General features: G+C 31.7%; 1 protein-coding gene across 9 annotated transcripts in view; it reads right to left on the minus strand.

The window, feature by feature from the left end:
• The window catches only part of LOC145284468 (maternal embryonic leucine zipper kinase-like), a 303,478-nt gene that overhangs the window by 133,645 nt on the left and 147,000 nt on the right, over positions 1–22,833 (minus strand). For all 9 annotated transcript variants that reach the window (XR_013868840.1, XM_080133303.1, XM_080133306.1 and 6 more), the window contains 3 exons: positions 12,943–13,086; positions 9,832–9,900; positions 1,631–1,723 (listed from right to left, as the gene is read on the minus strand). Coding sequence is in view for 8 of the 9 variants with exons in the window: in XM_080133303.1 (XP_079989429.1) it covers positions 1,631–1,723; positions 9,832–9,900; positions 12,943–13,086 (306 nt within the window). In the remaining variant the exon portion in view is untranslated. The remainder of the gene's footprint in view (positions 1–1,630; positions 1,724–9,831; positions 9,901–12,942; positions 13,087–22,833) is intronic.

Below are 22,833 nucleotides of genomic sequence, written 5' to 3' on the forward strand. Positions count from 1 at the left end.
CTGTATGATGTATATAGCTGTGATGAAACGAAAAATATCATGTTTTAAAAATCATGTAAATTGAACATATAGTTTTAAGCGATTAATGTTAAATTATCTCCCTTGTTTTAAACTTTGTTTCAAAATAGCAAGTAAAACAGTTACTCTACAGATGCTCATAAAATTTGATTTTCTTATTTAAAAATCAAACTACTTGATCAATTTACACGATTTTTGGAATATTATATTTTCGTTTCATCACAGGTAAAAACGTAATATAGATTTTTCTTTAGTTTTTTTTTTATATGGGGAAAATTCTGGACAAACAAAATATTACATGCAGTTTGCAACATAAAATAAATATATAAAAAGGTTAGAATTCTTTTGTTTTTTAAAATACTATACCATATTTATGAAATGAAAAAAAAAAAGAAAAAAAGGAAACTAAAAGTATTAAGATTTATTTATTCAAAAATCTAAAGAATAAACTTGTCAGGATCTTTAACTTTTATTCACCCCAAACAAAACATGTTGCCATGGAAGCATAAGGAACTACTGTTGGAAAAGATAGAGGTATAGTGGGGTAACATGGGTGGGAAGTTTGCTAGCAAAATGTTTGTTCACATTACATTTAAATTTCTGCATGTTGACATTGTTATAGAAATACAGAGCAGAAAGAAATTCCACACCCAAGTATCCAGAAGAACAAAGCTAGCAGATGAAAAAATATTCTGACATCTTAAAACCTCTATGGTGAAATTTAGCTGCTAGTCAGATGAGTTAGGTATATTTTTTTTTTTTTTAGATACATTCGCAGTTGAATGACAAAGAATATTACGAAAGGGTTAAAAATGATGAATGGAATGAAGAGAGTTCGATTACTGAGAGAGGCAGTTTATGACAAGGATTTATTTGTTGGCATTGAATGTGAAGACAACCAGGTTGTAGTCAGTAGGGAAGCGCCTCCATAGCCAAAAAGTTTTTTGAAAAAAATTGTTCATGGGAATTCTGTCTTATGCTCGGCACACAAAAAAGGGAGAAGTTCTTTTCAGTTGTGGTAAGAAGTTCTTGTTGTGAATGTCTTACAAGAAGAAAGCAGAAATTGAAGCTCAGACATTGAAGCTCTTCCATAGAAATACTGATAAAGTAGAGAAAGACTAACAACCTCTCTTCTGTATAAAAGGGATCATAGGAAAGAAAGATAAAGATTGCTAAATCAATTTTGAACTGTTATGGAAAAAACTGCTGGGTGACAACTTCCTAGGTGTGGCAGTTGTATTCCATGTTAGGATAAATCTGACTCTTATACAGATAGAGGATGGCATCAGGGATTAAGTACATTGTGGGGCAGTAAAACGATTGAACAAGATTTTTATAGAACAGCAACTAAATACATTTATGGAAGAAATGTAAAAAGTGTTATATAAAGAAAATTCTTACAAATTTACAAAAATTTGGGTTTTGTCTGCAAATAAAAAAAATAAAACTGATTTGTGAGAATTTTGTTGCTTACATTTGATGGTATTCATATAAAGTATCTTTATCAAAGCTTTAGTTTTACACTATTGAGTGTTTTATTAAAATAAATATGATATAAAAGGTTTCTAGAAAAATTGAAAGGCACCAATGATATTAGGAATAAATGTCTTACCATATCTCCAAGATATTCTTTGCCAGACACAAGTTCTGGAGCAGCATAAGCAGCACTGCCACAAGGTGTGTATAAATGATGATCCATTCCTCCCTGAAATACAAAATAACCATTTACCTTAATAATACACAACAATATCATCTACGTAAATTATTTGTATTCTTATTTCATTGTTATAAGGTTTCAATCATTCTCTGACTTCCATTTATATTTCTAATCTTTTTGAAATTTTGTAATAAAGTTTAAAACATTAAATACAATGCTACTTTATTAGTATGACAAAAGTGAGGAAAAAATTACCATACTGAAAAGAAAAGGTAGAATAGCCTAACACTTTCAAAATTTAAACATTTGATCGCAAAAATTTGATATAAAAGAATTGTCCATTTAAATTTATATTACATCACACATTTTATGAGAAACTAAAGCGATCGGTAATAAAAAACAAGAATGATGTACAATATAATTCTTCACAAAATTAAAAAAAATAGGGTACTATGGATTGAGACAAAAATTTAAATGGCTTTCGTCTAGAGAGATTTCTCGTTCACTGAGTGTGGACAGTAAAGATGAAGTGTACTAAAGGAACAGATATTACACCTTGTATTTAGTCAAAAGAGAAAGGGCGTTTAAAGTGCAGTCGTAATTTTTAACAGTTGTTTGAGCATACAACAAAAATAAATGTATATTTCAATGAAGAAATTTTTTAAATTTACAAAGGGAGATAACTTTAAATATTTTCCTTGAGTTCTTTTTTTAATATTGTTTCAATAAATGAATTAAACTAGTATTTAAAAAAAATTACATATGAATAAAAAGCAGAATAAAGATAAACTAAGAGTCAAAATTACAACATAATTATCAAATTTTGCTGTTGATGAAATTACTGTTTTTTTTTTGTTTTTTTTTACAGAATAAACAAGGGGGGCAACTCTTAAGTTTTAGAATTTTATGCAATAAGAAAATAATTTTTTAATAATTATGATGTAAATAATTATTTTTTTTTTGATTTATGAAGTCTCGAGTGTGAACATGTTAAATTTCCAAGTCATTTTAAGCTTACAATTCTATCAAAATTGGCAAAAATTAGTTGAAAGCAAGTTCAAAACAAAATGACTTAAAAAACTTAATTACATTAAAATCCAATGTAAGTTCATTAGATTTTGGAAAGAATGAAATATGATTCAATGAACAAACGCTACCAATATACAAGTATATATACAATTATACAAGTGAAACGTGTGGGGGTGGGAGTCTCTACCAAATTTTCAATTTTTGTTCTACAGACTTGAAGCTTGATATATGGGATATTCAGACGTGTGGAACAAATTCGATTTGTTTTTTAGCTAGAAAAAATAGCTGCTAAAGGGTCAAAATTGAAAAATTAGAACTTGGCAGGCATAAATAGACTAAATGTGTACCACCTAAGCATGCACAAATACACATTTATAGGCTTCAGCAAGCTAATTTGTAAAGGTATGCATGTATCTTTAGGTCAGATGGTACTCAATAGTGCTAGAGAGCTAAATGTTTTGGTTTCAATTTTAGCTTAAGGCACCCAAGTCATTTTAAAAAAAAATAAATAAACTTTTGAAATCATGATTGGCTCTATAATAATACTGATCAACAACAAATTTATGGTCTGCGTTTTTTTCCGCTGATTTAGGACAAATCTAATGTGCTGAATCCAAAAATCATGTTGGTTTTGCTCAATCTAGTCAAGTTTTTTGAGCTATGGCCACATGTCATTTTTTATGTTTTCGTTCACATGTGCACATGTGTGGAGCATTTTAGAAGAAATTGGTGGGGGTAAAATACTATGTTGAATAATTGTTTTCATTGGAAATGATTATTTTAATAACAAGAAGTATTCAGGTTTGATAGTTCGCAGTGATTATGTCGAAAAGGGATCAGTTTGAAGTCATAGAACTCAATCTTCCAAAAATTGGTGCGGAAAAGCATAAAGTTAGTGCAAGAGGAATTGGCGACTCGCTAAGAAAGAAACGTCATCAACGATCCTCAGGTGGACAGAGACAGAATATTTTTCCCACCATTGCATATCAAGCTTTGCTTAAGCAGTTCACCAACACTATGGACAAGGATGATGAATACTTCACGTGTAGCAGGCTTTTTCAAGGTTGACTATAGAGAAATTAAAACGTGTCATGTTTGACAGTCCTCAGATCCGTCAGCTCAGAGATCCAGAGTTCAAAAACTCAATGAACAAAGTGGAAATGGAAGCATGGAAGGCATTTGTTCTGGTAGTGAAGAACTTTCTCGGCAACAGTAAGGCCAGAAACTACGCAGAACACGTCAACAAGATGCTGACTGCTGCAACCTGAGCGTCAAGATGCACTACCTACTTTCACATATGGACCCGTTTCTTGAGAACCTGGGTTCAATGAGTGATGAGCAGAGGAAGAGATTCCATCAGGACCTGAAAGAGATGGAGACTAGGTATCAGGGTCACTGGGATGCAGTCATGATGACTACTGTTAGAATCTAAATAGAGACCTCCCTGCTAGTGAGCATTCCAGGAGTTTGAAGAAACAAAAGTTCAAGCTCTGAAGTTTGAACAATGGTGAAGCAACATGCAATTAACGTGTACTTAACTTTATCAATGCTCACCATTCAGTTTTCAGTAATCGAAGTTTCTATCAGGTAATATATGTTGTTGGCAAAACATTTTTTCTTTAAAAAACATATTTAGGATGATATGTATTGACAAAAATCAGCTGATAATGCCACAAAAACGTAATTGATTTTGTCAAAAAATCGGATTTTTTTTTTTTTTTTTCCAAATTAACTTCGCACAAAAACCTGATCTAATAGAAAGAAACAGGTGCCATTTTCTGATTCAGCCACGCAAAAATGCCCTAAATTAGTTCTAGAAATCCAAACAACCTTCAAAAAGCAAAAAATTGTTGCCCAATTAAATACAAAATCGGTATAAATAAAAATATCATATTTAAACATATTTTATGATTGGGCAATGCCTGATGGCAGGTATAATATAATAATCAATAGAGAATTGGCTTCATAATAATGAATATGAAATCTACATAAATTAAAATATATTTTGTAATTGGACAATACCAATCAACCTATTAGTGTGTATATATATATATATATATATATATATATATATATATATATATATATATATATCCATATCCTAGCAGTTCAGCCTGGCTTTGCTCGGGCTCTACCTACTGTTAATAATTTTATGCGCATATGTATGTATTAAAAAGTGTGTTTATGTACCGTAATGCCTTTCTATATAATATGCTTCCTAAACTACCATAGAGAAAAGTTGATAAGGACTGCAGAGATCAAACTTTTTTTAACTTTGACCCCATAACATTTATTGTTTTGGGCTCAAATCAAGTTAAAATGTTTGACCCATGTTCAAGTAACCTACATCTAAAATTTCAAGTGTTTAGACCCAAAATTGGCGGAGGAGTTTGGTAGAATCTGCAAAGGTAAACTCTTTCAACCATGACTTTTTGGCAGCGAAACATTGGCCCAAAAACTGATTAAAATCTTGCTGTATGTCTGAATACCATTTATGTATAATTTCAAATGTTCAAACCCAAAATTGGCTTAATAGTTTGCTAGAGACCACAAATGTAAAATCGTTTGAACTTTGACCTCTTGGCAGCCAAATTTTCAGCCAAAAACTGATTAAAAAGCCTGCTTTATGTCTGAATACACTTTATGTAAAATTTCAAATAATTAGACCAAAAGTTGGCTCAGTAATTTGGTAGAGACAGCAGGGGTCAAATTTTTATTAACTTTTGGGCTCAAATCAAATTAAAAAGTTTGATCCAGGTCCAAAGAACCTATATCTAAAATTTCAAGTGTTTAGATCCAAAATTGGCGGAGGAGTTTGGTAGAGTTCTCAAAGGTCAAGTCGTTGAACTTTGACCCCATAACAAAATTTCTGGCCGAAAACCGATCAACCAAATCTCAATAACCCCCATGTCAAATCTCGAGTCTGTAGACCGAAAACTGACAGCGTTATTGTGTAGGGAATGATACACAGATAGCCAGACCAACACAGAGACATTTTCACTTTTATTTATATATATATATATATATATACTAGCATTTCAGCCAGCCGTTGTCCGAGTGTTTGGAGGTGTATATTGAGCAAAAAAAAAAAAAAAAAAAAAAAAAAAAAAAGTGGTAGTAGGAAGGCAGGCTTGAACCCATACCACGGAGGAGGAAAAGAATGGGAAGAAAGCATGACGTCTTTGCTGTTACGACTACCGCCAAACCGGAAGTGACATACATTTAAATTAAGGCTAGACAATCGAAAAGAGGGGATGACTTCACAATATCGGCAAAAAAAGCAGCCCTCCCTGTAGAAAAGTGCCCAGTTGAAGGTGAAGAAATTAATGTTCTTAGCCAATTTTTCTATATTTTTCGTCTGAAAGGTCGAGCTTCAAGACGATACTGATCTTGTGAAAATCCATCGCCTCTGTCGATTGCCCTATCTCTGAATACCCTTTATATAAAATTTCAAATGTTTAGACCAGAAATTGTCAGAGTAATTTGGTAAAGACTGCAGCAGTCAATTTATTTTTTTTTTTTTTATGTTTGACTCCTATTATGACTCCTTAACGTTTGTTTTGGGCTCAAATTAAGTTATTAAGTTAGAGCCATGTCCAAGGAATCTATATCTAAAATTTCAAGTGTTTAGACCCAAAATTGGCGGAGGAGTTTGGTAGAGTTCTCAAAGGTCAAATCGTTGAATTTTGACCCCTTAACAGCCAAATTTCTGGCCGAAAACCGATTACAAAGATTTTTCCCAAATCTCAGTACCCTGTATATCAAATTTCGAGTCTGTAGACTGAAAATTGACAGAGATATTGTGTATAGAAATGTACACAGACAGACACACACACTTTCATATATATATATATATGTGAGAGAGAGAGATACAGTGTATGTATAAAGATGCTTTGAGCATTTTATTTTCTTTTAAATTGTTCTTTTTAAATATGTAGTTTAAATTACTCGGGATACAAACCATGTTCAACATATCATAGATTTAGCACTTGCATAAGCTGACTTACCGTCGGAAAATTCAGAATTACAAAACTGGATTCAACTATATATAACAGTGAAAAACAAAGACAAGAAACCTTAACTTAAATTATTAAATAGAAACGGAGAATCAGCAGCTGTTTTCCATGTAGCTGTTTCGTAGGTTTAAAAACAAGGCAGCTATTAAATTCATGCCTCTCCCATAGAATTTGTTCTAATAAAATGTAGATTTGATCTTCTTACTATTTCTATTATATATACATTTAAAAAATATATATATAAATAAGTAAATCATAACTTAATAATTTAAATTTTATGATGTGAAATGATTAAATTTCAAATCTAGAATTTTTATTATATGCAAGACAAAGAATACATTTCAAAAAGTATATCTCCTTAACCTATAGGTTTTTGATGTCTACTCATCTCCTCTGAAGTATAAATAAGTAAATAAATAAGTAACAATTCTATTAAAACGTTAATCTTAAGAATTATTTTGTGATATGTTAGCAAATAAAATTATATATGAATAAAGATGCACATAAAAAGCTTAAACACTTCTATGCATGACCGGAGGCTTTAAAAGACAACAGCCACCATCTTGGCCTCTTTTTTTCTTTTTCTCTCCTTTCAGCCTGCTGCCGAGACAGATTCTCGCGCGTTTCTGAGGTAGGTCCTCTCTATGTCTATCACAGCAAATAAAATTATATATGAATAAAGATGCACATAAAAAGCTTAAACGCTTTTGCTATCAAACAGGCAAATATATGAGTAAAGAAACCAAGCCATGCAAACATATACACATACAAGAAGCAAAGGGATCGTATCTATCCAAGTTGTTCTCCAGTCGTGTCTTAAATAGGTCTCCATACATTCCAGAACTATACAACACAAAATATAGCATCTCCATAGTAAATGACAATCCTTGCATAGTGGAGAGCTATATCCTCCTTAAGCTTACCCTGTTAATAAGCATGGGCATAGTTAGAACATGACAAATTTAAAGGAATAAACCATGAATCCCAAATCCTGCTATTCCACAGGTAATGGTAGTTCCAGTTGCACTCAACAACTGATGATTTGGTCCAGAGAAGAGAATGGCTTTGCAGATAATCATATATACTTATGGGAAGGGATAACTTCTTCAGTTAGTAGAGTATAATGAACCATATGCCAAGTTTGGTGTGTCATATACACAATCTGCTATTAACTAAAATATAATTAAATTCAATAGCACCAAGGTTAAACCATTTAATGCTTTGTCCTTCATTAGTGCATAAACTTCATTATCGTCCATTGCCAGCCAGCAACACTGAGGCAAGTTGAATCAGTTTCTTCCAAAAGGAGAAAATACCATGAGAATATCAAATTCATGAGCGGTCTCCAGTCACATGAATATTTGGGTCAAGGGAGATAACGTTAGATTTTTTGAGTTTTTGCAGAGATGTCTAGATACAATGCGTGGCATTTTCAAATGGTCACCCATCTGATACTGATCAGGCTCAGCATTGCTTAACTTTGGTGATTTAACAAGGACTGGTGTGTCAACAAGATTATACCCTATTATAACTGTTCATTGATGAACGAAAAGTCACACACACAGAGACACCTATTACACAAAGGAAAAAAAACAGCTAATTATAATTACTTGGAATCTACAAACATTACTTGCAGTTAAAAAAGTTTCTCAATGGTAACCTGGTATTGCTGAAAAGAACCTGGCTCAATAGAAAATAGATATTGCTGAAAAGAACCTGGCTCAATAGAAAATAGATATTGCTGAAAAGAACCTGGCTCAATAGAAAATAGATATTGCTGAAAAGAACCTGGCTCAATAGAAAATAGATATTGCTGAAAAGAACCTGGCTCAATAGAAAATAGATATTGCTGAAAAGAACCTGGCTCAATAGAAAATAGATATTGCTGAAAAGAACCTGGCTCAATAGAAAATAGATATTGCTGTGCTGATAGAAATATATTACGGCAGCGATGATCAGCTGAGTATACATTTGTTTGGAACAGTAGATCTAATGCCAAAAACATTTCATTTAATTGATATTTTTTTTTGTTTGTTTAAAACTTAATTTTTAATTGCTAGTACTAATGATAAACTGATAAATATTTATTGATTTTAAACTACCAATAAACCTAAAATTTATAGATCACACCCACGCGAGTGCATTTCTTACATTTGCAAAAATATACACACATTTTACATTTTTTTTTCCATAATCCAAAAATTAAAAATGCATGGTCCCCCTCTAGTGCTGCATATGAGATGACGCCACAAAAAAATAGTGAATAAATGATGAATGTGAGAAGTGTGAAAGGCCTACATGCAAAAGTTATGGGGTAAAGTGTAATTTTTTGCAATTTTGGAGCATTTGTGACCCCTTTTGAGCTTCTGGAAACGCTGAATCCCAGTGAGAATAGACAAACGATGCTGTTTCATGTCTTAAGACATGTATATTTGAATTTAGCACCATGGAAAACCACTACATAGACATACATATCAAGTTTTTGAGTAATATGAAACAAAGCTCCAAAAAGGCATGTTTTTTTAGCCCTAAGAGTCCCAGAAGAATGCGAATCAGAATTTTGTCAGGCTCATCCATACTGAATTTATATTAAGAACAATGGCCTACACATTTTGGGCAAGTTTCAGGAAAATTTAATGGATGGATCAAATGCAATGGGTTAAAAAGTGACATTTTTGGCCATTTTGGAGCATTTTTGACCTCTTTTGAGCCCCTGGGGACACAACAGGAATTTTTGCAAAAAAAGTTTTTTTACTGTGCACATCTATTTAATAAAATACAATTTGTGGCAAAATTTCAGGAAAAACTAATGGACGGTTATCTGGCAATCGTCCGGACTAACGAACACCACTGAAAACATAGGTCACTATGATAAATCAGGGGACCAAATACGACTATAGTTAAATATGAAGAGATCAGAAAAGGATCAAAATTTGTGATTGTATTGAAATCAGGAAGAATACTAGAATCATTCCATTACTATTAAGCACATTTAAAATTAACATTGATTTTTGAAATGATTCATTAGAAAAGCAACTATCTTTTAAAAAAAAAAAAAAAAGAAACATAAATGGATATATCATCGAGCTTTTAAGAAAATTAAATTCTTACCTTGGGTTTTGCACACAAACCGAAATCAATAATTTTCACATTGTGGCTTTCATCAAGTAAAATGTTCTCCTGTGAATTTTTTGTTTTAATAAAAATAAAAGAAAAATATTAGTTTATAAAAAAAAAACAGAACGATTTTTAAAATCAAAATGTATATTTTCCTCCACATAATTTTACATTGGAATCTGACCAAAATACATTTGAGTTAAGCAAAAGTTCAATCTTACATGTAAAGTTATCTTATGAGATTTTAAGTTGGACCTAAATAACAGTTAAATTTGACAAAACTGATTTTGATAAGACAATTTTATTTTTTTATTATTATGTCATGTTATTGGCACTGTAATAACATTTTGCTATAGTCTAGTTTTAAAAAAAAAATCATGTAGTCTCATCTGGATATCTGGTAATACGGAAGAATTCTTAAATTTTGGTCGAAAATTGAAAATTAGCAAGGGGAATAACTCCTTTAGAATTGAAAAATAAAAAGAATTGTGACTTAAAACTAAAATTTTATTTTTCTGCATTAGTTTTAAAAAATGTGCAAACAAATTAAACTAAATGTGCAATAGAGTCAGTATTATACACACACACATTATATATAACTACTTCATTTACTCACATAAAATTAATATACAAAAGTATAAATTTATGCGTAAACTTTAAGTATTTAGTTCAAAAGTGCTCAATACATAGGTAGAGCTAGTTAGTAATTTATAAAAATATATATGGCGATTAAGCTACACTGTATATTCCACGTTTCATCCACTCCAGGATTCTTCAGGCTTAAGCCTAGTGGATGAAATGCGGTTTATTCAAAGCCTGAAAAATCCTAGAGTGGATGAAACGTGGAATATTAAGTGTAGCTTAATTGCCATATATATACATATATATATACATATATATATACATATATATATATATAGAGAGAGAGAGAGAGAGAGAGAGACAGAGAGAGAGAGATAGAGAGAGAGAGAGAGGTAAAAAAAAATAAAAATCTATTTTTGATAAATTGTCAGTGAATTCATAAATGAACAGTGGGATAGAAAACAAATTACAATAACATTTTATGAAAAACACATTTAAAAATTTAATTTATTTAAATTTAATGTACATTTGTGGTTTTGCGGTTAAAATCGACATGTCTAAGTACTGTACTTATATATGTAGTATCACTACTCCAAAAACCTTCATTCTCTGAAAACAGTTTTTTTTTATTCAATCCAGCACCATCTTATTTGCATATGAGATTTCATGTTACTTCGCATGACCAGCCAGCATATTTAATCAGGTGCTGCCAACATTTTTATTTTCTTTTGTAATCTGACTTTACAAAGACAAATTCATCCAGAAATTTGAGGTAAGTCCCTTCTGCACTCTTATTACTGGCTACTAGTGGCAACAAGGCATTTTATCACATACATAAACTATTAATTTTTTTATATAATTTTGAAACATTTGTGCATACGTCTGTGCATAAAATATAACCATGTTAAAAATGTGTTGATTTTACAGTTCTAAATGCAAACTTTTTTTTTTTTTTTTTTAAATCACAGAATTTATTTCTGGTTTCTTCATTTGAATAAGAGTTGTGAAATTAGAAGGTATAAAGATCCAACATTAACCCCTAGGATTCCAAAATATTCAACTCAGACTCATTTTAAAGTCTTCCAAAATACAAACTTGATTCTTCAGAAATAAAAAAAAAAAAAAAAAAACTTCAGATTCTGACTTCTAACATTAATATAAATCCAAAATCTCTGATCTAGACTCTGTAACCCTGGTTTGAATGCCAAGAATAAAAATAATGATATTAACCTTTATTCAAGTTTCATTGGGTTAAATCATTACAGGGTGAGTAATTCAAATGATCAAAGTGACCATTCATATTGAACGTTTTGTGCATACATAAATTCGATGAAATATTCATTGAAATAATGAACACCAATGCCTGGTGTCAGATTAAAATAAAAATTTGCTGGGAATGTGACATGAACTTTTTATAAACTGCTGAATTTTTTTTTTGGTCACATTCAGGCAATTGCTTATAGCATCTTACACATCACAAGTGTATGTTGAGTTGAAACTAAACATCAATCTCACCAGTTCATTGGATTTAAATATGTAATAAACATCAACATACATTATATTTAAATAAATGAATCAAGGTTTTGTTTAGTACAAAATGAAAACTCCTGGATATCATTAAAAAAAAGAGTCGCCAACCTGATAGGTCATCTAAGCTTAAATCTGTCCCACCGACGAAATGTTGCATCCCTCTGCCTGTTTTACAAGTATTTTAATGGTGGATGCTCTGACGAACTACAAGTCCTTGTACATCCCTCAATGTAAATACCCTTGTCAAACTCAACAAGCAACAAAGTTCCACCCCCTACACAATAGAGATCCCTAGATGTAAGAAAGCCTTCCACTCCAATAGTTCCCCCCCCCCCAAAAAAAAAACTGCTAGACTCTAGAATTCTACTTCTGGGTTCCTGCTTCCCCAACTGTACTGACATGCAAGTGTAATGTGAACAGACATCTTGCTGCTCCATTCCCTACATAGTATTTCTACAACTTATGTCCCAAAGTGATACTGTGCCTTGATTGGGGCGAAAATGTAATTTTAAAAAAAAAAAAAAAAAAAAAAAAAAAAAAAAATTCAAAATAAGGGAAAAATATTACATTTAAAAAAATTTAAATTTTGTTAACATACAACAGATTTATATGTTGATTTTTTTTTTGATTTTTTTGAGATGGGTTTCTATGCATCTCAATGAAATGCGTTGGTCCTTCACATTTCAGTTTGAACAAGCATTTCCATCACCAATCGTGCAGACTGAATGGATGTATACGATGTTAGATGTGATTTGAATATCTATAAAAGAGTCCATCGATTAGTTCATTGGTCAGTACATAACATTTACGTTTGAAATTATAGCATTTGCATTTTTACGTCACACTTGAAGTGATAACATTTCAGTCAGTACGTCACATCTATGTTTGAAGTGATAGCATTCCCATCAGAGACTAAAGGTTCATGTTAATAATATATATTTTCATTATGCCGATATTGGGAAGGTGCCTCTTCTTGCTAAGTGAGTGACTTACCGGTTTCAGGTCTCTGTGTGCATATCCTTTGTAGTGAATGTAGGCCACAGCTGAGACAATTTGATGGAAAAAATATTTGGCTTCACGTTCAGTTAGTTTATCTTTTGCAACCACATAATCAAAAAGTTCACCTTCAGGACAATACTAAAAAGAGAACAAAGGGAGAAATACTTTGGTATGAGAAACACGTATATTGGCAAATACAGAATTCACATTTAGTTCAAACACATAAATACTCATGTATAGGTAAACATTTAGAAAAAAATTGTTTTTAACAACAAATGAGGAAAGGTTGGCTTCTATGCAATTTTTCTTAAATATAAACAGCGCATTGCTTTTACAATGTTTGAGAAAGGATGATTAAAACAGATTCATAAAAATAAGTATTTTGCCATTTTATACATATTTATATAAAGAAGCAGTATAAGGATTGTTTGAAGGAGAATATGAACAGGTGTGAAATTGATTGTACAACATCTGAGAAGTACAAAACCTTAAAAGTCTAGAGGGTGATCACACTCCAAACTAAATAGTCACTATAGCTGAAAATAAAAATGCAAGAAAAATTATTTTACATAAATTTTTGCTTCATATGTTTGCTGGGTTTTTTTTTTTTGTTTCGTTTTTTTTTTTTTTTTTGTCCCAATTTCGTTATTTATTTTATAAGAATTGTTCAAATTTCATAGTTTTTGTTCAAGTACACATTTCTATGAATAAAATATCAACTGACAAGAGCAGCTTCTTGGTTTCAAATATTTGTTGGTTATCCAGAATGAAAGTCCCAAGCCACCCTGCTATATCAAGTTTGTTTGGTAGAGGACGTAAAGAAAGGTTAAATGGTTTTATATCTCTTCCCAAGCCAATGCTGCAAAGTGTAACACCATACAAAAAAAGAAATAGATAAACAAAATATATTCCTAATTTTGTTCATGTTTGAGTCAAAAGTGAGCATACTATAAAATGATTATTAGCTTGTCAGTTGACTAAGAAAAACAAATTAAGTTATGAATAAAAAAATTTAACAAATAATAACTGTATATATTTGACAATAATTGTAATGGAATAAAGCACTGTAAAGAAATGCAACCAAAATTGTTAATGGACATGATTTTATCGGGTATAACTTTTCTTTTTTTTTTTTTTACAGAAATAACCCGAGTTAATTTCATTGATACCGAGTGAAGGAAGAAAACATTCATGTGGTTGCCAACACTGGCAGAAGCAGGAGCTCATTTCTATGCATGAACCTATATTTTTCCTACTCTATCAATACAAAAATCATTTTTATAATAAAGTATATAATAGTCTGCTTCTTCCTTCCTTCATTAGTTTGTCCATACATTATACTTGGGGGGAAAAAAATACAACTTTTGAAGGTCAAACTGTTTCAAAAGCGTCAAATTAGTAAAAATTTAGCTTAAAAAAAAACAATCTGGCAACTCTGGACAGGAATATGAGTGACCTCTATGATGTAGCTTCATTTTCAAATATCACTATAATATAAACAAGAATAAAAAAGCATTGGAAATGCAAAAGGATATAGGGATGGTATGCCAAAAAGTATACAAACAAGATAGCTATGAATGGCTAGGCACATGGAAATAGAATTGCATCCAAAGTATAGCCCTATAGCTTTTCTCCAATCTTCATTCCGTGCCATCATTACAGTTGTAAAAAGCTATAGGGCTATACTTTGGATACAATTCTATTTCCATGTGCCTAGCCATTCATAGCTATCTTGTTTGTATACTTTTTGGCATACCATCCCTATATCCTTTTGCATTTCCAATGCTTTTTTATTCTTGTTAATTAGTATTTTTACTTACAGTCTTATTTTTAAACTTACATTCATGATAGTATTGTCTTTTTTAGGAGGCGGCTCATTGCCGCCTCCATTAGTAGCAGGTCGCTTCCTGCTGGGTTTTAGGTCTTTGGGTTTTGGGCCTTAGGAGTTGCCTCTTGGTCCTCCATTGGTTCTATATTACATAGAGAGTGCTACCGTCTCTCTGATAAAACAGTTAGAGTATTATAAAGTTCTAAAATGTTCATACCTTCACTATTAAATTTTCCTTGGTTCATTCTTTGGCATTTTGGCAAAGATTTGGCAATTTTTGATATTTATATTTATAATAGTTTGTGCATGAGGCAGCTTTTTTCCCCTTGGGATCCCTGTTATACCGTGCTTTTGAGTCAGCACGTGAGGCAGCCTTCTTTTTTCCTGGTTCTTTGTTATAAAGAGCACGTGAGGCAGCTTTTTTCTCCTCGGAATCCCTGTTATACCGTGCTTTTGAGTCAGCACGTGAGGCAGCCTTCTTTGCCTCAGGATTTGCATGATACTTAATTTTTATTATTTCAGCATTTTTCTGATAGTATTCTTTTTGCTCAGATAATACCTTGACTTTGTTTTTTTCATAGTCTATATTTCTCTGAGCTTTTTTACTACGTGCTGACTTTGGCATTTTTTATTAAATGTAAACATATAACACTTATGTGCATCTTACTATAATATCATTTATCTTATAGCAAGACAACTCTCGTAGAATTGAGATACTGCCCCGTCACCAATAGTTAAAGTGTGGAACGGTATATACACCAATAGTGTAGTTGTTATCTTTATATGAAGTCCTAATCAGTGACAGTGTGAGGTTACTTGGTTAATTTATTGTAGTTTATTTTAGAAAACTTACTTGTTTTTATTAGTAGATTGTGTATAGTAGCCACAATATCTAGTTATTTTTGTGGCTAGGGCTTGGATTTTGATTCTTTTTGGTCAGCTTCCAGTGAGTTCTTAGAAGATGACTTTCTTGCAGTTTCTTTTGCGGTTAATTTAACTTATTTCCTTTGGCGTTTGGTGAGTTCTTAGAAGAACTGGTCTGATCTACTTTTCTTAGCGAGCGAAGAGATTCAGCTGCATTTAACAATGGTTGCTATAGTGTATTTTTGCGCATGCGTGAGAATTTCAAGTTTCCTCCTTATTTTTCAATAGTTTGACAGTAGTCATGCGTCTTTCTGCCAAGAGCGACAGACGTCAGTGTTAGCCGTGATCGTCTAGAGGTTAGGACCCCACGTTGTGGCCGTGCTAACCTAGGTTCGAATCCTGGTCACAGCATTGACATTTTGTACATATTTTACAGTCCAAAATCTGAAGAATTATTTGTTTTTATAACATTGTTCTTTGACGTCGTACTTGCTGATAGGTTACTCTTATAACAATTTTGATCAACTGAAATAAAGATTTCGTGGTTTCATTAACGCTGGTGGGTTATTGTTTAAAGAAAAAACCTTAACGTTCACCTCAAATATTCAGCGTCCAAGAAATATAGGCCACTGGCAAACTGGAACGTCTGTGAGCATCCGGTGTATTATTTGGAGCTGTCCCTTTTGAGAGAAGTTCCGTGTTCGAAGTGGTCTGTCTACATTGGGTATATAGTGTTTAAAACTTGTTATTACACGTAATCTTATTTAATTATGGAGTTAGCTAAAAAGCGATGGGTCACTGCACTTCTCTGTGTAAAGAGCAGTCGATTGATGCTTGAACTGTTGTCAGAGACCGTTCGTACACCGAGATACATCGTCTCAAAAGAAAGAAGAAAGAAGAACAATTGGCCATTTTTGTACCCTTTTTTTTTTGCTCTCTTTTGACATTTTAACCGACGTTCTGACACTCGCTGGATTCGTAAGACGCTTCTCTGTAAGGATATGTGCTTTTTGAAACTTATAAGTTGATTTTAGTTGAGATTTGGATAGTTTTGTTTTGTAGGCATATATAGGCGTGTACGGGCCATCCCTATATAGAGAGTGCTACCGCCTCTCTGATGGAAAAAAAAAAAAAAAAAAAGACATTGTCTGCCAAGAGTTGCTGGACTGAAGGAATAAATTAAAGATTAGCTCTTATAATGTGATTTTATTATTTGTATTGAACTATGTAGCACACTATATTTTCTAAGTATTTATTAGTACTTATTAATTTATCTCATTTGAGTCAGTTCTATATTTAAAACACAATTGACACTATTTTCATAGAAATATTAAACTCATATTTGCTATGTATTATTGGTATTTCTGTTCAAAAAAACTAATTTATCCAGAAAAATATCAGCTTTATCAAAACATTTGTCAATTAAATATATTTCTCATTCCATGGTATTTCCACAGGTCCTGCTAGAAATATCATAATTTATATAAATATTATAGAGTCATTTCTCTCCCTACTTTTGTGATCAACAGCTTTTTTTATTATTATTACTACAAGCTACATAAAAAATGGTTTCATCAGTCATATAAAGGCAATTATAAGTTTGTGTTGTTGAAAACATTTCTAATTGATTTCATCGAGTTTCATATTTAATCCAATCAACATTTTCTTTTTGATTACTAATATCAAAGGGGGAGTCAGCATAGCTTACACTCACATAGGTACTAATACCAATACACAAGACTAACATTTGATGAGAGAGAGAAGGGGAGGGACAGTTTGATTCACATATTTAATGACATAATTTCATTAACTTGGTCATACATCTAAACATGATATTAATTTAGGTGTGCTTCAGGGGTCAATCCTTGAACCAGTATGATTTGAAATTCATAAACGACCTCCCTGATACAATAGAGTCCAAGATGGGTATATATGCTGATGACACCATGCTCTATAATAGATATGAGAGAAACCAAATGTAAATATATTCAAGGCAATGGATATTAGAAAAGGACCTTCAGTCTGTAGTGGAATGGGGCCGTAAATGGATGGTAATATTTAATGCTACTGAGATTAAGCTTATTTCCTTTAAACATTACAACCTTCTCGACCAGTGATAGCCATGACAAATCACACCTTATCTGAGAGCTCATCATTTAAACTCCTCAGCTTAATGTTCAAAAGCAATATGAACTGGAACAAATACACCAAGGAAAAAGTGGCCTCCCTCTACTGTGCTAGAAAATTACACACATGAGAGTATCTTACATCTCTACAAATCCACTATTCGTCTATGCATGGAATTGTTGTCATGTCTGGATTAATGCATCTATCACTAGTCTCTCACTTTAAGGGTCCAAAAAAAAAATCTCAAATTCAATAGATCCCACACTATTGACTAAGCTCCGACTTCTGTCTCATCACCATAATGTTTCATCCCTATGCTTGTTTTACAAATATTTTATTGGAACGTGCTCTGATGAACTCATAATACTCATGTCCCTTTGATGTACATACTCCTAAGCCAACAAGCAGCAAAATCCCACCCCTTCACTGCTTAGGTTTCCTAGATACATAAAAGCCTTTTACTCTAATACTTTCTTCCTTCAAACTGTTAGATTTTGAAATTCTCTCTCTGTACTAATATGCAGAAGTTTAATGTGAACAGACATCTCACTGCTCAACTCTCCACAGTCCTTTGTAGACATGATCCTAAATAGTAGCTCCTTACATCCAAGTACCTTGTTTTGAGTAAAAATAAAAAAATAAAAATTAATCAAAAAAAAACAAATTTAAAAATAAATTATAATTAATCAATAAAATGTTCTTTTTCAAAACCAATATGCAAATTAGTTAACATTGCAACTGATACCACATACATCAGCAGAATATGTAAAAGCTAGTGCATATATTGTGTAAAGTTGAATTAACTTGAAACAGGACATTTTCACATTATTGTTAGTGCAGAAAATGTGCCCAACTTTTTCATATATATATATATATATATATATGAAATAAAAATTACAATTAAAAGGACTATCCACTTATCTAGAGTTTCCTTTTCAGATTAAATATGTTAACTCATTTCAAAATGTTTTTTAACATGTTTTATTAACTGTTTGCTCATATATATATATATATATATATATATATATACATATATATATTCCTATTTCTTTTGTGTGTGTGTGTGTGTGTGTGTGTGTGTGTGTGTGTGTGTGTGTGTGTATTGATATTCATATAAAAAATCCTTTTTTTCTATTTATTTAAAAAAAGAAAATACAACTTTGTTATATATGGGTCGTGAAATTAGATTCATCTGCAAAAGATCTAGCTAATTTGCATCTTCTTTTAAACATTCATTTTAATTAATTCCCTATTAGTTTAATAATATTTGCATAAAAAGATTATAGTAAACACAAACCTCTTTCTATATATATTTATGTATGAGTATATATAAATATTCGTTTTAAAAAATTTGTCTACCAAACTTCTGTCAGTTTTTGGTCTACAAACATGAAACTTAATATATAGGGCATTCATTTATTTTAGCCGGAGAAAATCGGTGTAAAAGTGTGAAAATTTTAAAAACTGGAATTTACCAGTGAAGGTTGAATGACGCCATTACGAATATGCATGCCTAACGTAATAGCTATTAGTTCAGGTTTTAATTTTTAGTCTTGCAGTAAACATGTCTTCATAGCTCAGGCATCAACGTCAAAGGAAAAAGTAAATTGTAAGCTAAATGTTTTGGTTTCAATTCTCGGTGGTGGCACACAAGTCATTTTTTTTTTACTTTTTAAATCATTATGTATTGGGTCCAATATAATAATAAATACGAAATCTGCATTAATCAAAATATGATATTTAAGCATATTTTACAACCGAACGACCATCTAGTATATAGATATGCTATGACGTCACACTTGACATCATGTGAGGAGGGAAACAAAAATGAAAGATCCCAGACAATGTCAGAGAATGCTGTTAGTATGTGTGTGCATATATATATATATATATATATATATATATAGCAGAACTGGTTAATAGTAAAACTTGAAGGTGCTCAATACTATTGCAGAGCAAATATATATATATATATAAATATATATATATTTTTTTTTTAATTTATTACCGTTTTATCTGGTTATACATGTTTCTGCTACTGAATCGTATCAACGATCCAGTAACTTCGTCAGACTTGAACAGAAGTTTTGCCCAAGTCTGACAAAGTTACTGGATCGTTGATATGATTCGGTAGCGGAAACATGGGTAACTAAACAGATAAAACAGTAATAAATTAAATATATATATATATACACACACACAAACTAGTTTTCTTCAGCACTGAACAACTGTACTTTTCTTTTACATCTCCTTCGGCCTTCTATGTCGACTCAAGTAAATGATCTGTTGCATCTCAACACTGTACGTTTACATGGCTTATCTTCAAATGGCTTGCTTTATGCAGTCCATAATACATCATGCCCATCATATGAAAAGCAGGAATTCACATTACTTCTCTATGACCATTATGCATAAAATCAGTTGCGTGTTGCCATTTTGATTTTCTATTAAGTAACTGGACTTTACAAAATGTGCAGGCATGTGAGCGTAAATCAGTTTCGCAATCACTACAAATTTCCTTACACAAACATAATTGGCTACATATTTGTATACATGTTTCAGCTGCAATCTTATTCAAAATCCAGTTTCCTCAACTTTCATACCAACAAAGGCCAAAGAAAGCTGGATTTTGAACAAGATCACAGCTAAAGCATGTATGCACATATATAGCCAATAATGTTTCTATAAAGAAACTTGTACTTTAACAGAGCTTTATCTGATATTGACACTATTTTATAAACACTAGAGTTTCATTCAATTAACATCCAGGAATTAATAATAATACAATCACTAACAATTATATATATGATAATAAAAGAATAAAAAAATCCGACAATATGAATTTAAAATGTATATCTCTTCAGCTTCCATTTTGTGTTGGATATTCAGGATAGAAATATGAATATCCGACACTAACTGGAAACTAAAGAGATATACTTCACATTTGAAAAAGATTGTTTGAATAAAACCCACTGAACAGACGAATCATCAAGCATTTTGTCTCTTCCTTTCTATTTTAAATTCATATATCACAAGTATATTTAAATCAAATTCATATTTTATTTGATATATGGTATGTCTTACACATGTTTCATTGAATGGTATAGGTAGACCAAATAACTCATCAGAGACCCACATAAATTCATAAAAAATTTTTTTTTTTGGAATCAAAGGTGGAAGAGGATTATGGATTTATGTGGGTCTGTTTGGTCTACCTATACCATTCAATGAAAACGAAACGTGTAAGTACCATTTATCAAATAAATTGACATGAATGTGATTTAAATATACTTGTGGTATTTGAATTGTTTACAAATGATATATATGCTCTAAAAGTATAATCCATTTTTATTGAGCTTAAATAGATCTGGCAATTTATAAAAAAAAATATCCTTATTTATTATATATATATATATATTTATATATATATATATATATATATATATATCCTGGTTTGAGGTAGTTGTTTGTCTAGCCGAACTGATGAGCTGTGAAACAGCGAAACAGTACTGTATGTGGATGACATTATATATATATATATATATATATATATATATATATATATATATATATATATATATATATATATTAGTGATTGAATTGTGAAAATATGCTGTCTGAATGGAGTGCCGAGAAAGAGCATTTAGTTTTACTTCTATATAAATCTAAATGCTCTTTCCCAATTCCCAACACTCCATTGAGACAGCATATTTTCAACCCACCCACCCTGACCATCAACCCTACTCCCAAAAGGAAATCAAGTTTTTTTTTATTTTCTAAAATGACAGAGGAAGTTATTTGTCCCATTCAACACAGTTCCACAATCTCCATTGACATGACACCCCACACATAACCATTGAACAAATGGATTCTGTCAGACAACTTCTTCAGCAGTTGTGAACAAGGCAAATAAAAGTCTACTTAGAATTAGTTGACATCAGGAATGTGTTTAGAGCCTCTTATGACATACAAAATTGTCAGCAGAAAGAATTGGATGAAAACAAACAGTTAAGAAAAAAAAAAAAATGATTATCAAAAATTACAAAAGGAAAAGAGAAAAATGGGGGCTTGACCCAAATATCTAACACTGCTGCCATCAAAATAAATTTCTGACAATTTTACTTTCTTTCCAAGGTAAAAAACCTTTTTGTAAAAGTTTGTTTTTTTTACTTTAAAACAAAGTTAAAAATAATTCATCATTATTTTTAGAGCCCTCTCCCTCAAACACACACACAAATAGGTAAAATTTTAATTTTTCATATTTTATTTTGATTTATTAATGACTAACCTGGGTCCCGGTGTGGCCCAGGTGTTTGGAGATGTGTGTTGAGCAAACAAGTGGTAGAAGGCAGGAAGGCTTAAACCCGTGATATGAAAATGGAAAAGAAAGTGAAAGAAAATCTGACGTCTTACTGCTACTCCATGATACAACTGGAAGTACGGAACGTTAAAATTAGGCAAAGTCAATCCAACCAATACAATGACTTGCAAAAATGGCTTGAAAAAATTGACCCCTCCTTGTAGAAAACTGCCCAGTTGAGGATGAAAGAATTAATGTTTTTGGCTAATTTTTCGATATTTATCGTCCGAGATGTCTAGCTTCAAAATGATACTGATCTCATGAAAATCAATCGCCTTTATCAAAAGTTTTAGGCACACATACATGCATACATTTAAACAGGCACGTGAAATTTATATTATAGACTAGCCTGGGCGTCCGGCATTGCCCGGGTGTTTGGAAGTGTGTGTGTTGAGCAAAAAAGTAGTAGTAGGCAAGCAGGATCAAATCTGTATCGCAAAGTAGGAAAAGAATGTGGAAAAAAAATATCAGAGTTACTTCCCTTTTTAAACATGTGCTGCTGCACTGCACACGTTTTGCACATGCATGCGAATAGCAAACATTGCAGTGATAGATGATTAGCCAGAGGGGGGGGGACAAAGAGCTGAAAATATATTTGAACCAATCAAATCACCCAAGAAATATTCCCTTTGTTTAAAAAAACTAAGTACCTCATTTGAGGAAAGAGTCCTGCTGAGATTAACTTTGTGAGAGAAACAACTTCTGG

Source organism: Euprymna scolopes, chromosome 9 (genome assembly GCF_053919585.1).
Source record: "Euprymna scolopes isolate OS-2025 chromosome 9, ASM5391958v1, whole genome shotgun sequence".
Lineage (NCBI taxonomy): Eukaryota > Metazoa > Mollusca > Cephalopoda > Sepiida > Sepiolidae > Euprymna > Euprymna scolopes.